This window comes from Pteronotus mesoamericanus, unplaced genomic scaffold, assembly GCF_021234165.1.
Source record: "Pteronotus mesoamericanus isolate MK-2021 breed Mesoamerican mustached bat unplaced genomic scaffold, CSHL_Meso_final contig_74, whole genome shotgun sequence".
In the NCBI taxonomy this organism is placed as follows: Eukaryota; Metazoa; Chordata; class Mammalia; order Chiroptera; family Mormoopidae; genus Pteronotus; species Pteronotus mesoamericanus.
This window is the reverse complement of record NW_026555247.1, coordinates 36,178,356-36,193,210: the sequence shown is the minus strand read 5'-3', so window position 1 is coordinate 36,193,210 and position 14,855 is coordinate 36,178,356. Positions and strand designations below refer to the sequence as shown.

At 42.9% G+C, this 14,855-nt stretch overlaps 1 protein-coding gene across 1 annotated transcript in view; it reads right to left on the bottom strand.

Annotated features, from left to right (window-relative positions):
• The window catches only part of PHLPP1 (PH domain and leucine rich repeat protein phosphatase 1), a 174,039-nt gene that overhangs the window by 58,638 nt on the left and 100,546 nt on the right, over positions 1 to 14,855 (bottom strand). Inside the window, exon 5 of the mRNA XM_054583763.1 lies at positions 6,876 to 7,042. Within this exon, the coding sequence (XP_054439738.1) occupies positions 6,876 to 7,042 (167 nt within the window). The remainder of the gene's footprint in view (positions 1 to 6,875; positions 7,043 to 14,855) is intronic.

The window sequence follows — 14,855 nt, the reverse complement described above, 5'->3', positions numbered from 1 at the left end:
TCATTTTCCTTTTCTATTTTTATTGCCCATTTCAGAATTACATATGGTAACAGCACATTAGTTCTACAGACACATGACTTATCAAGTAATTTGAATTATCAATTTCTAACTTAAAGTTAGTAATCCTCCTATTAAAAAAAAAAAAATTACTCCACTCCTAGAACTTGCTGGGACCCTCCAACTGAGCTGCCTTTGTTTCTGGACACCAATTCCCTTACAAACAGCAGGAGCCGGAAGGCCGATTCACTTCCTGTGTTAATGGATGAAAGCACCAGTCATCAGCACAACTGAAAACCAATTTTTGATAGTAATTATTTTATAATCTCCAACACACACACAGAATTAAGCAATTTAAGTATATTTTAATTATTATCAGTTTGCCAAATATTTATTAAAATATAGGTTTGCCTCTAAAAGTGGTAGGTAGACATGATGAGTAAATGAAAATTAACTAAAATGAAGACATTTAAGTTCAGTTTAAGTGGCAAATTTTCCAAATACAATGGACAAAGCTCCCAGGAGCGCAGACATATATATTCTTACTATTGAACACTGCTTTTGAGTTTTTCCGCTGCATTGTTCTTTGAACACACTGTGCTGGATATCACCATTAAAGAACTCTGATCTATAAGCCCTACGAACTCTGGAACCTTGAATACAATATTACCAGCCATGACACTTTAATAAATGATCAGTTTAAAAGAGTTAAATTTGTTAGGACAGCCAAATGTTTAAACACTGATATAATTTAGTACAAGTCCACACTGCTTTGATGCAGTATTAAAAACAATAAATTTGCGACCTGTAAGGACAGTTATATTCCTTGAATTTAAACCAGCAAAAAGTTGTTGTCTTCGTTGACATTACACAGAAACTTCTATTAAAAACAATTCTCCATGGCAAAAGTACTAATACTATCTGGGTCATCTAAATGGAGATAGTTAATATAAGTGACGTACTAATAAAAGAAGGGTAAACAATGCATTTTAATTATTAGTGACATAATCAGGAAAGAACCCATTAAAACTACCAAAAATTACTGACGCTGCCTCTCCTCTATTTTGAAAGCTAACTTGACAGCCCCAATGCCTATGAAGGAAGCACAACAGCGCAGCTCCAAGGACGGTGCCCCCCAACGCCCGCGAGCCACCGACCTGCGTGTGTGCATCAGCACGCCATCTTCCCAGGTTCAGAACGCTGCTGCAAACACCAGCTTCAATGTTCTGTGAAAGCAGCTTGTTTGTTTAAAGTGAGAATTTGCAATAGGAAGAAAAAGGGGTATGCGGTCAAGAGAAAAAGTTACCCCGGATATTTTCCGTAACACTGTAATCTAAATATTCATTCCTTGAGACTTAGGTAAAAACATAAAAATAAATTACCCTCTGGGAACTCTCTAACATGTTCCCTGCCCTGTGAAACATAAAAGAGGTTAGCACTAATCCCTTAAACATACAAATAAAAATAAGCATTAGATAAATGGCATGTTCTCAAAACTACATACTAACTGTATGAACCTAAAAACTACATTAATGCTCTGTGAAGTATGAGTTTTTAAAACAGAGTTTCGATTCCCAGCATTAAATGTGTGTGTATGTCTGTGCAGGCTCATGTACACTTGCACACTTACTACTCCGAAAACTCAGTAGGAAAATCTTTCCTGGATAATAGGGGTGGGGGACAAAAACCTCTCAGTAGTATGTGGTGGAAGAGAAACTGGGTAAAGCTGTTCTTCCAAAGGGCAGCACGACAAGGGCTTCGCCAGGTGCTCGGCCCCACGTAGCAAGTCCCCTGGCTTGTCTCCCCCAGGCTCACAGCGACAGGAACAAAATGGAAACCTTTGTTGCGGTAATGATCTGTTTGTCAATACAGGTATTGGTTCAACTGATACGCTCTCTTCGTAAACCCAAATTGTATATTCATATGTGTGCTTTTTCTATTTTTTTGTTATGCTTCTACAGAAAGACTTTCCAAAAGGTTATATAAGGAGGCGTTAGACCTGTATCCTCTCCCCAATTCCAAAACAAGACAGTCTATTCCCCAGAAGAAACTGAACCAGAGAATTCTGGGCTCAAAGACATCAGGCATTGTAGAAAACACTGTTCTGCAAACAAGGGGATCAAATGGAAATCCACACACTAAGCCTTGAGATTCCAGCTCTCTTCCCTGTTCAGCTCCCTGAATCTTGGCATGCACTGCCCAGGCAGAAGACCAAAGGATTCCTCTCCGGTAAAATGACACGCCCTAGGGAGAAGATCCACAGATACTGTCTTTGGAAGTTTCCCAATGAAACCACAAGGCTCACCCCTGATGGCCCACACAAGGAAGCTGTGTGGTGGAGAAGCTCAATTCACTTTTCAGTGACTCACCAGTAAGCAGGAACAGAGGGAATGATCACCAAGTAGGTTAACTCAAATTTCTAACATAAAACTAGACAGGGGGAAAATAAAAACCAAGACAGTGCAAGAAGAAAGTAAATAAGTACATAAATAAACAAATAAAATGTCCTCAGAAAGAGGAAAAAAATGCACTCACACAAAAAAAAAATGTTAGGAAAATACAAAAAAATTGCAACAAACAAGGAAGACTCTAGAAAAATAAAGACAGCAGTAACTCAAAAAGGTTTAGACAAAGTAGAGGAAACCTGCCAAGAAGTAAGGAGGGCATGAAGACAAAGAGAGAGGAAAATTAGCAAATCAGAGGACAAACAAGGAGATCCCAGCTAACAGGAATCCAGAGGAAGAAAAGAAAAGACCAACAGGGATGAAATCAACAGAACACATCATGAGAAAGTTTCCCAGACCCGAGGGACACAGTTTTTTCGGATCAAGTGTTCCTCACAGTGGCTGAAATAAGGAGTGTCATAGAAAGAAGATCCTAAAATCTTTGCGGGTTTAAAAAAAGAGAGTGGGAAAAGACAGGTCACCTACAGCAACTACAGCATTTTTTAATAACAATCGTAGAAGCTAGAAAACAATGGTGCACTGGCTTCAAAATTCAGAGGAAACATGCTTTCCTAGCTAGAAGACAGCCAAATTTTCAACCAAGTGTGAAAGGAAAACTGTTTTCAGATATACAGTGTCCAACGAATTTGCTCCCACATCCCCTTTCTCAGGAAGATCCTAGAAGGCATTCCATTAAAAAGAGGAAGTAAACCAAGAAAAAAGTCAGAAGACACAGGAAAACTAGGGGTCCAGCACTGGAGAGACAGCAGGGAACTGCTAGGAAAATGACAAAGGCGACGCCACGACAGCAGCTGCGCAGAGACCCGAAGGGCAGGGCAGTGCTGGCTCCAGCTCCGAGGAAAGCACATCCCTGAGAGCGGCGCTGTGAAGAGCGCAGAGCCCGGTCAGAAAGCCTTAGGAAGGCAAGGGCGAAAGGAAAGCGCACGCACGGGAAAGAGCAGCAGCACCAGAAAGAAAATGTCACACTGCGTTTTAAGTGCCTTCACTGTGAATCTCAGTTCCATGTTCAAAAGAATGTCAAACCTCAACACCAACTTAACCACAACTTGGTCCCTGCACACAGAGCCCAGGGGAAGCAGCAGTTTGTGTGCGTGGGGCAGGCAGAGGTGGTATGACGTACGTTAAGACTTCCAAGCCCCATCTTCCACTGTAATAAGTCAACACATAATGTCCAACAACAAAAAACATTTAAATAGTAGTATATACATAGTATGTTCGGAGAGTGAGGGCAATAGCAAAAAGACTCAAAGGTGGTCGCCTTGGGGAGCAGGATCTGGGTGTAACGATGGACTGGAGTTTTCTGCACCTATTCTTATAACATCTTTTTGTTTATTGAATTTTTAAAAAATCTATATAGGTTATTAGCTTAATGGGGAAAATTTTTAAATGTTTAAAAACACAGAACAAAACCAAACCAAGAAAGGTACAAAACAGTAGGCAAGAAAAACTTGAGAGAATGAACTGCAGAAGGAAAGCGACAGTCAGACACTCGGTCTCCAAAGCTCCTGCAGGAGGCGGGGTGAGAAGAGAGCAGCGCCGGGCGAGGTTGCGTGCTGAGGGCAGGGCAGAGGAAGGAGGAGAACAGGCTGAAAACAGGTGTATAGGCGGAAAATCAGTAGATACGGGAGACTAACCAGGAGACTCTGGGAGAACACACAGGCAAGGCCACGGATAGTCATCCACCTGGGAATCTACTTACTTCATCCACAAATGCTGGCTCTTTGGGAGCATCATATTCCCCACACCCCACCATGAATACGGAAGCATTTTGATTCTTTAATAAAAAAAAGATTTTTTAAAATTTATTTTTAGAGAGAGGGGAAGGTAGGGAGAAAGGGAGGGAGGGAAACATCGATGTGAGAGAGAAATGCCAATCAGTTGCCTCTTGTATGCACCCAGACTGAGGACTGAACTGGCAACCTAGGCATGTACCCTGATTGGGAATCGAACCAGCAACCTTTCACGTTGTGGTGCCCAACCAAATGAGCCATACCGCATAGAGCTGATTTTCTTTTAGTTTAGGTTTTAATTTTTGGATTATTATGAAATATACAAATAGAATAATATACAAAATAGGAATGATCAAGTACCAACGATTCAGTTTTATAAATATTAATATTTTTTGTCATACTTGCCTTTAATTTCTTTCACATTTGCTGCTAAATTAAAAAAAAAATTATGGATAGAGTTGAAACTCTCTTCAAACCACTCCTAATCCCATTACCCTACCTGCCGCCCAGAAGATAACCTTAAGTCCAAACTGGGCACCTAACATCTCTGTGCACCTCACATCTCTGTGCACCTCACATCTCCGTGCACCTCATACCTGAAATGAGAGCACTAGTTTGGATTAATTCTATGCCTTGTTCTGACCTAAGACACCAGGATTCAATAGTATGAGATGAAAGTTATTGATGTTTTATGACAGAAAGGCAGAAGCCTATCCTGCTGTGAAACACACAAAAATATCGCAAAATAATTTCAACCCTCAAAAACAGACTGAATCATAGTGTGACCCTTTAACAAAAAAATCATAGTAACTTTATTACAGTAGTGTCCGTAAACATCACTGTCAATGCACAGGGCATATGCAAACCTAAGTTCAAGATCGTTGCCGTGCTTCCCTTCCATCAGGACGATCAGCTCCAGGGAATGATCAGGACATGCTCGAACATAGTAACACGCACACTGGAGTTCTGCCTGCCCATGTAACTAATTCAACGTAGCACCGACCTGCCTCAGCTGTCGCTGCCTTCTTCTCTAGCAGACTACAACGGCAAAAAGATTTTTAAATATTTGTGATACCAGTTTTACTTAAAAATGTCCTTGATGATGCAAGAACGTTATCCATATTACACCTCGACCTGTGAGTCCATATCTTTATTTTCTGGGTGAGAAAGTGGGAAGTACACGTAAAGTGTACTCAAGGATGGCAATCAATTCAAGGAGAACACTTGTATGATTATTTGAGCTGTGAGCCAAACGAGTCACTATGTTTATGGAATGCCACTTTTATTTGAAAGAACAACTGACAAACCTGTTATTTAGACTTGGGTATTGGGTAGACATTTTCTCCACAATGAAAGGAGAAGGTCAATTCAGGAAAAACAACTGACAGTAATTGTTGCCAAAAGACAGCCTTCCAGCTTTCAACTGAAAATTAAAATTTTGGAAAACTTGTTTCTACCGTGAGCTTGACAACATTCCAACACCTAAATATTTTTCTGATGAGATGAGTGATGATATTAACAACTGTGATTTCTTGAAATTGCATAATGAAATGTGTTAACATTTGAAATATCTGTATTACCCAACAAACCAGCATTTTCCAAATGACCCATACATAATGCAGAAAAATAATGTATGGGCAAAGGCCCATTAAAAGAGCAAGAAAAACCAATGGCTCCTGATGTAAAACAATTTTAAAAATTCACTAATTGGGTTTTAGATTCCACTTTGGAACTAACATTTAGGAAATAATTGCTTGTCAAGTTTTGGGATAGTTCCAAAAGAACATTCACAATTATCAGAAAAGACCAATTAAATCATAAATTAAATACTCTTCCCTTTTCCTACATATGTGCATAAACTTTATACTAAACACTTACTGAATTATTCTTCCTGGATGTTAAAAACCATAAACACATAATCACAATGATTAATTACCATAGTTTAATCTCTGATTACTATCAGTCATCTTAGAACAAATGAACAATTCGTTATTTATTTAAGTTATATTCTTCTGCAGTTACAGTCTCATGTAGTTACAACAAATATATATGTATCAGAGCCTTCATTTATCACAGAATCAAGACTGATCATTGCTCCACAAAAGGAAAAGGAAACGAATATGGCAAATCCTTACATCTGTTTTAGATATATACAAATAAAGTCCCTTTTCTCTAGTGACAAAGGAGAGACCCTATTTACTTAACATGTGACTCCTGAAGTCTGCACACTAATCACCTCGATGACCTAGATGGTGTTGATGGATTTAAACCTTACTTCTTAAATTTCTAAGGAAATGTCTTTTCATGGAAAAACCTGGACCTTTCATAAATTCCGAGAGAAATCATTCCACACCCCTGTAGTTCAGAAGTAACACACCAAATGTCATGACCTTTTCACTGACCCATTTGTAGATGGGTTACGAAATAGAAGTGATTTAAAGAGAAATGTTCTTCTTATACAAATCCATCCTTTTAATGAATATCATAAATCATTCATTTCAAAGACAGGAAGCTTGAAAAAATTTCAAAGAAAGAACTGATAATGTCTTCACCAATAAAGTCTTATTACCCTGCCCTCTGAAAGAGAAAGTTACACACTGTAGCTTTTTAAGTCAGAATATTCAAGAAACAACCAGAAGCTGACACCACTCCTTTTTCTAGTTATCCACTGCTGCATGCTCACCTTTGCAGTTCACTGAGCCCCCTGGCAGTTGGCAGACTGGGATTTTGCCTCAGGAAGTTCTGTTTTAGGTTGAGATGAGTGAGGTCTTGGCTGTAGAAGAGATTGGCCGGCAGGTGCTCCAGGCTGCAACATGAGAGGTCCACTGAGCTAATACGCTGCGACGCAACCTGGGGGCACAGAAGCACAGTTCCATTATCATTCCATCCATTTATCCATAACGACTTTCTATGGATAGAAATTAGACAGTCACGTTTGGGAACACAGAGCACTATTAGTCCAAATAGAAACCAGTAGAGTATTTACTTAGTACAGAACTGAGTCAAGTGAATGCTATAAAAGCAGAAACTAGTGTCCCAGCATGAAGGTAGTTAGAGTAAACAGATTACAAAGGGTACAGACTATCCTATCAAGTTTAGTGATATCAATAACCCCCTCCTACTCTACAGGTTATATTCCTGAAAACATCCATGATAAGAGAACTCAGAGCTAAATGATACAAGACTTTAGAGTAAATACAGGGTTGGGAGATAGATATTAAACTGAACCTATGAAAGTCCTTATATATTTTGATTTATATCAGCTGGGGAAAAAAAAAAGTACCATCAGCAATCTTTGATAATAACCAAGTTCCACTCCTTGCCTGCTGTAAGTTTCTTGGTTGTCTCTCCCACAAAGTTCAGGGAGATACTTAAAAATTCACTGCGCTTTGCTTCATGTAGGCATTCCAAGAAAAATTTACTGTATGTCTAAATATTTATCCACATACTCAAACCCTTCCTGGTGAAATGACCCCTCCCATGGCCAGAGTCCCAGGGCTGAGGACCAACGGGCATGCTGGAGACAGTAGGCGCGGGGTAACCTGCATTTCTCAAACGCTCCCTCCAATATCCGGGCGATGTGGTGCCAGCTCAGGCCGCTGTGCAAGGCTTCCGCCCCACTCACACACCCTTTCTCTCCCGACAGAGGCCGTGGGAATACTGTTCTAACATCTGGCTGATTCTCCCTCATGCTCTTTATCTTCACTAAAGCTTTATCTGTGATCGACTTGATGCCCTCTTCTGTTACCAAACCCCAGCGTTCTCTTTCCTCGTTACAGAAAGCAGCAGAACACAGTCCTTCGGAGGGTGCCTCTGGTGTCAACGTGTGCCTCGCGTCCCGGCTCCCCGCTCAGGAGCAGACAGGACACGAGCAGATCACTGGGCTCTCCAAGCTCCAGTGTCCTCAACTACACAACAAACATCAAGATGACACTTGAATCTACATGCCCGGCACAGAAGGCGCATTAAATAAATGATGATTGCTAATATCATCATCATGATTACTTCCAAAGAAAATGGTTCCCACATTCCATCCATTGCAACCCAAATTCTCCTGATGCTAAGAAGGTACTCAGAATTCCGCATGCATAAAGCATACTCTCCTGATGACATGCTGCTAAGGGAACAGTCGGGTGAAAAGGGCCCAGCAGGGCCTAACTCAAGATTTTACAAAGGGAGTCAGAGTTTGCATGGTAACAGTTTCATCTTCCCTTGAATTTTCAGTATTAAATAAAGAAAAGAAAATCCCCAACAAAGCCAAATCATCCAAATAAACTGAAAGATGTGAAAAGAGCCAGAATTTAATGGGCCTGAAAGGCATATGCAAACGTGCCACAACCACACAAGGTTTCCTGGCAGGGACCAGTTCACAGGGATGAGGTTAAAAGTTCCACCTGGTAAAATCCTTCTTAAAAATGTTTTAAGCATGCAATGTCATGCCGGACCTTCTATTTCCTGAGGCACAGTGGTTCAAGACCCAGCCTCTGCTCTGACGAGTACACCTATGACAAGGAGGGGCATTTATGATACAGTGCATGATGACACTTGCAAGGAGCAGGATCCAAGGAGTCAGGAAGGGGCTCCCAGATGGTTTGATGTCCGTGCTCAAGTTTGAAACTTGAGTGGAAATATGTGTCTTTATCTGCTCCAAGTCGTTTCTCCCCTCGTCCCTTCCCGTGACAATCCTTCAGACGCACGTGAAGCTGGTGAGAGCTGCAAACGAAGGACACTGGCCCTCTGGCACAGACTCAGGCGTGTACTCCAGGCTTGGGCGATCAGAGGACCCTACCTGCTGAACCCACAGATCGATGCAGTGGAAACCGGCATGTGGCCCCAGCAAGGCTGATCAAAGGCCTTCTCTGGGGTGTACATGTTCTGAGCCGGGAGAGAGAGCGAGCTCCAGTTAGGACGAATAAACTAGATTCATACGCATCAACCTGAAATTGCAAAGCAGCAAGCCGCAGAATGTGATATACACTATACTACCACTTATGAAAAACATTTTAACACAAACACAACTCCACATACTCTGAATGGACAGTTATATGGACAACAAACCTATAAACTGTCTATGGATCATATGCCAAGTTAATAATGACTGCGTCTAGACAGGCGGGGAGGGAAATGGAAGCAGGAATGGGAAGATGAGAGATCTGGAGTTATCTGTAATATTTATTTCCATGTAAGAAAAACAGAAGATATGAAGGAACTATGTCAGTAAGTCGACAATTAGGGAGGCTGATACATGGAGATCATATCCTTGGTGCTGCGTATGTAATTAGAAAAAAAAAATGTAATTGCAATAAAAATGCCAGTAAGAAAAGGGAAACTATATGAGAGAGAGTGTGGGGCAGTTAAGGTAACAGGAGTGACCTGTAATGAGGTCAGAAAGGTAGGGCTGAGGGCGGGCTGCAGATCCTGCAGAGCCTTTGGGGTCATTGTAAAGACTGTTCTCACGCGAGCAGATGAGAAGCATGGAAAGGTTCTGAGAAGTTCCTGGCTCTAGACTGGAAGCTGCAAAGGGCAGGATTTCTGCCCATCGTGCTCCGCGCTCCGGACGACCCTGAGGAAGAACCTGCGGGAAGGACGGCTGCGCTCCCTGCACCCTCCGCCCCCTCATCGGCGCACCTCCCACCCACCCAGGCTAGCCCTTCCTCATTCCTTGAAGAGGACAGATTCTATTTCAACTGACACATCGCACTAAATACTCTCTTTGGACAACTAAAAGTAATGATTAAATGTCAAGTTGCATTTGATTCCCTTCCTCATTCTGGACCGCAAGCTGCTCCTGCTGGAAAGGGCGGGGAGGAAACCACACTGACACAGCTATGAAGAGCAAGAGCAGCGTGTGGGAGTCGGGGCAGCCCCGGGAACACCCCCAGGGAGAGCAGGGGCCAAACAAGTCCAGGTGGCGGTGGGTAGTGAGCTGCCGGGGCGACCACAAAAACCACCACTGGCCGCAGCTCTGCCAGCCTGCCCCCCGCGACAAAGGGAATGCTGGGGTGCCTCTGCCTGGACCCGCCGGCCCGGCACGCAGGCCCCACCACAAAGAGGACCGGCTTGATTCCTAGGGAAAATCCACCTGCTAGTAACCAACGCAGCACGTATTAAATCTGAGATTCTTCCGAAAATAAGACCTAAATAAGTAATAAAAATATATCAGGATGCTACTCATATACACCTCCCAGCAAGTAGCCTTTTATTATCCTAGGTCTTTTTTTTTTTCAAGTAGTAGTAATAACAGCAGTAAAAGCTAACATCTAGGGGATGCGTCGCTTGTGACAGGCACACTTCTAAGTCATAGTATTTAATCTTCACAACAACTCCGTGCAGAAAGGACTTCTCACTTCAAAGGTGGAGTCTGGACTGAGTCACACAGGGGGCCCAAGGTCACACGTCAGCAGTAGCAGAACTCAAGCTTGAACAGGAGCCTGTACTATCAGTGCTATGCCACCAAGTCAGGGCCTATGCACAGTGCCCATCTCACTTGAAGGGAGGCTCCTCTAACTGCCAAGGTAAAATAATAACATAACCCCTCAGGACCTGAGTGAAGACAATGAGGGGGCATGCTTAGGATAAGCTGAAGCCTTGGGAGTGAAGACAAGAGAGTGACGAAGACAGGAGTCCTGCTGGAGACAAGCAGAGAAGGCCACCTGCTGACCACACGCGGGCTTCAGGGCATGGGCGAAGGCCCATAGGGGCACCAGTCCTTGACACCACGGGCTGGGCCCACTCCTACCCCACACGGCTTGTCCACCGTGGCAGTGATGATGCTGCCTGGTGAGCACCTAATTAAATTTTAAAAGGTGACAGGGAAAGTTTAAAAGGAGGCTGCAGAAATTTGGCAAGAAAATTAACGAAACAGACATAGGTAGAAATCACCCAAAACTTTGTTACAGAAAGGGACTTCTAAAGGACCTCATGTTAGAATATAAAGTCCTTTTGCAGCAAAAGCTGCTATATTTTTATTACAATCCCAGACATCAAGGTAGTGGAAGACAAAGCTGAGGCCCAAGCAGCTCAACACAAAGAAAGGTCACAGATGTAACAACATGCACGCCCTGTAGGGACAGTTCTACCACTTCCTGCAACGTGGCCCTGGAAGAGCCCCTCCACCTATCTGTCCTTCAGCTTCTCCATCTCTAAAGCGGAACAAGTAGTACCGTGACCAACTACACACGCTACTGTGAATAAATCATGCTCACTTAAAACTCAGGAGAGGCTCTGCAGACCAAGGATCCTTAAGCCAACGACCACAGCTGCAAGTACACAGACATCTGTAAGACAGGAAAAGACCGAGCACAGGCCCCCGTGCTGGCCACCGGGCAGGTGCGCAGGTACAGCGCACTGCAACAAAGGCAGAGCACCACGCAACTGAGCGGCCCACAGCTGTCACTGATCTACACACGAAGAGACCACGTTCCAGGTAGCTGTGCGTGGGGAAATCAGGGCTAGCCTGAATTAACAGCAAGACTTTTTTAAGGCTGATGATTTAGAGTTAGTAAATGAAATGGGGTTTTTTTTCCTTCCCATGAACCTACATATGCTGCGAGATATATTAAAATGAACCTGAATCCCAACCACCTGCTCAGGTTGTTTTCTTTTCCAAATGACTTGTAAGCCTGTATGAAAAATGTTCCCCCCAAGGAACACTGCAGGGTAAAAATTTAAAAAAGACAAAAAATGAACTTTTCAGGTTACTTACAGGGCTTCCACACATTGCTAACATGCTACTCAGCTGAGCACATCGCTCAGTGCCAAACTTTAGGACATCCACGTTAAAAAATGTGCCCTGAGTTGCCTTTCCAGCCAACGCACCTGCCCTGCCCCTCGCCATCCCCGCCGCGCTGCCAGCACGGCGCCTCCCCTTGCAACAGGACTGGGCCCCGCACCGCTCCCATCACTCCCCCTGCCCACCGCGTGGGCACTCATCTTCCACAGGCAACGGGAGGTTCAGGCTGGCATTCATCGTTTGTCCCCACTATACTTTAGGAAAGTGGTACTTATCCTTATTATGTGTATGGCATGTTCAAATTAAGCAAAGTAACTCTGAAAAGCTTGGTTAAAGCAGCTGAAATAGCACAAATAATTCTGCTCGTATAAAGTAAAGGGCTGTCATAAACTGGCGTTATGAGTCATTAATTGTTCTGGCGTGGCCTTCTGTGGCTTGGGAAATTATGCCCTGGCTACAGGGGTAGTCTCTGGGGAGTTTACTAGACTTCTGTAAAAAAAAACTCTTGACCTCAACTGACCGAGTTTTCATTTTTGCCATTCCCCCCCAAAACCCCTGCCCAGCCCAAATGCTTCGAGAAGGCAAGGGGTAGGAAAATGTAAATTTAGAATAGAGTTTATTAATTTTTATTAGCCAAGCACTCTAACAACCTTACTTATTTTCAATTTCACCCACATCAAGAAAGTTTTATAATATTTTATATTGAACAAAAATTTCCAATTTTAATACAAATTCTCACAGATCCACAATATACAATCAATTCTTTTAAAAAATTCAACAAGTATAAGAAATGCTTTAACTTGACCCCAGAAGTTTTGACAATGACATCTCATTTCTTGATCCATTTTATAAAAATCTGCTTAACAAGAGATGCAGGAAGCATCCCTGTAAAATTACATACATTAATAATGTCCTAATGGGAACAAATCAAGCTGTCAATTTTGGGTTTAGGAAATCCTACTTGAAATTCTAGAGTCTTACCATTTCTTTGCCTTAAATGATATGAAAAAAAAAACCCAAGAAATAAAATATGCAAATTTACACACCATTCTAAACCACCAGAGGTAATGTAATGGCAAATGAATGAGGACAAACAATGAAGACCTGGGGAGGCGGTCTTCAGTAGGCAAACACAAGAGGTGGGAGTCCATGAGGGCAAAAGTATTTGGGGAAGGAAGGGACTATGATTTTAAGATTAGACTTACTGAGACTATAAGGTACCAGTTAAAACATAGTTAAGGGACCCAAGAATAAGAGCACATGGAGAGAGCCAGAGGCTGGAAAAGAAGAAAACAAACACGGGGCTCGCAGTTAAAGCACCAGCCAAAACAATACAGACAAAACAATACTGAGACGTTGGAGTAGGAGCTCCCCTCTCCCAGGCCTCCCGCGCTCTCTGGGACAGGGCAGGGGACAGGGCCAGGATGAGTGACTCTTCCAACACACACGTATCACGTGCCTTTAGGAACCAGGCACTGAACTTGGCACTGGAGAGACGCACTCCGTGTCTTCAAGCTTGGGCTCCTGAGGACACAGACACCTAAACAACTGTAATGTCAGAGCCCATGCGCAATGGTGCTAGGAGAGCGCAGAGTGGAAAGCAAGCCCCAGCACTCCCAGCGACACCAGCAGCACTCCCAGCCCCTCACTTAACAAGATGGGTGGGCACTCCAGGCCCCGGTGCAGACAGGAGCACAGCCCCGTGCGTGCGGCACGGGCGCAGCTGCGGGATCTGCCGGGAGCTGTCAAAGGCGGAGAGGAGACGGCCCCAGCGGCCCTGCAGAACCACTAACTGTGCCACCCGAGCGGTTATCTCCCCTCCACACACACAACCCCATTGTGTTTCCCCATAACAACAGAAAAATAGAGCTTGCCTTGGGTGGAGATCAAATCTGAACTCAGAGTTCCTTCCTCATTTCCTTATTGGCAAAATATGTGTAAACAACCCCTTCAGAAAGTGGCTACCTGAGACTGTCGCTGAGGTCCATCACACAGCGCTCCCCAAAGGCGGAATCTCCTTAACATGGGAGGAGGGGGAAGGGCCCTGGCCACAACAACTTCTACGTGAACCTTCTATATATTCAGATAAATGATATAAATACATACCTAAATGATTCTACCACTGAAATAAGCCATGTGTTTTATATCTAAAATACAAAAGCCTCAATGCTCAAGTTCCAAATCTAATATACAAGTAAGTTAAACATAGGCTTCATTGATATTTTTTCAATTATTCCATCATTCCATATTTTATAAAATTATAAATAAGACAAGTGGGTGGAAGGAAGAATTTAACTCCAGAGTACATGTAGAAAATGCAATAGTCTGGGCTACAAATACAGGGATTGTCCAAGATAAGTAAATATATCAACAATTTGACTTTTTTTTTCTTTGTGGGGGGGAGACAGAGAAAGAAACATCCATCTGTTGCCCCACTCATTCATGCATCCATTGGTTGACTGTCATGTGTCCTGACCTGGGATCAAACCCACAAGGTCACTAACCAACTGAGCTACCTGGCCAGGCACAGACGTTCTTTTAGGAGGGAAGGAAGCCTGAGGGTCCACAAGGTCCTGTTCAAATCTTAAATTCTAAGTCTCTAACTTAAGATGAGGCTGAGGATTCAAGGACAAACTAAAGAACACTTTCGAAGAATTTACCAAATAATTACCAAGGCCATTATTCCAGTAATATTACCTTTTTGGTCACTCCCTTACAAGGGCCCATCCCAATCTTAAAATCCGTCCCAATCTTAAAATAAGATGTTGTCACTTTAAAATATGGCTTTAAGCTCCTCACTTGAAACCTAAGATGTATTTTATTAAAAATAATAATCTACAAATAAAAGCCACATGAAGAACACATTTCTTTCATTGGCTGAGGTCCTGGCCCTAGAGGTGGAGCCCAGAAGAGCACCCAGCACAAAGAGTG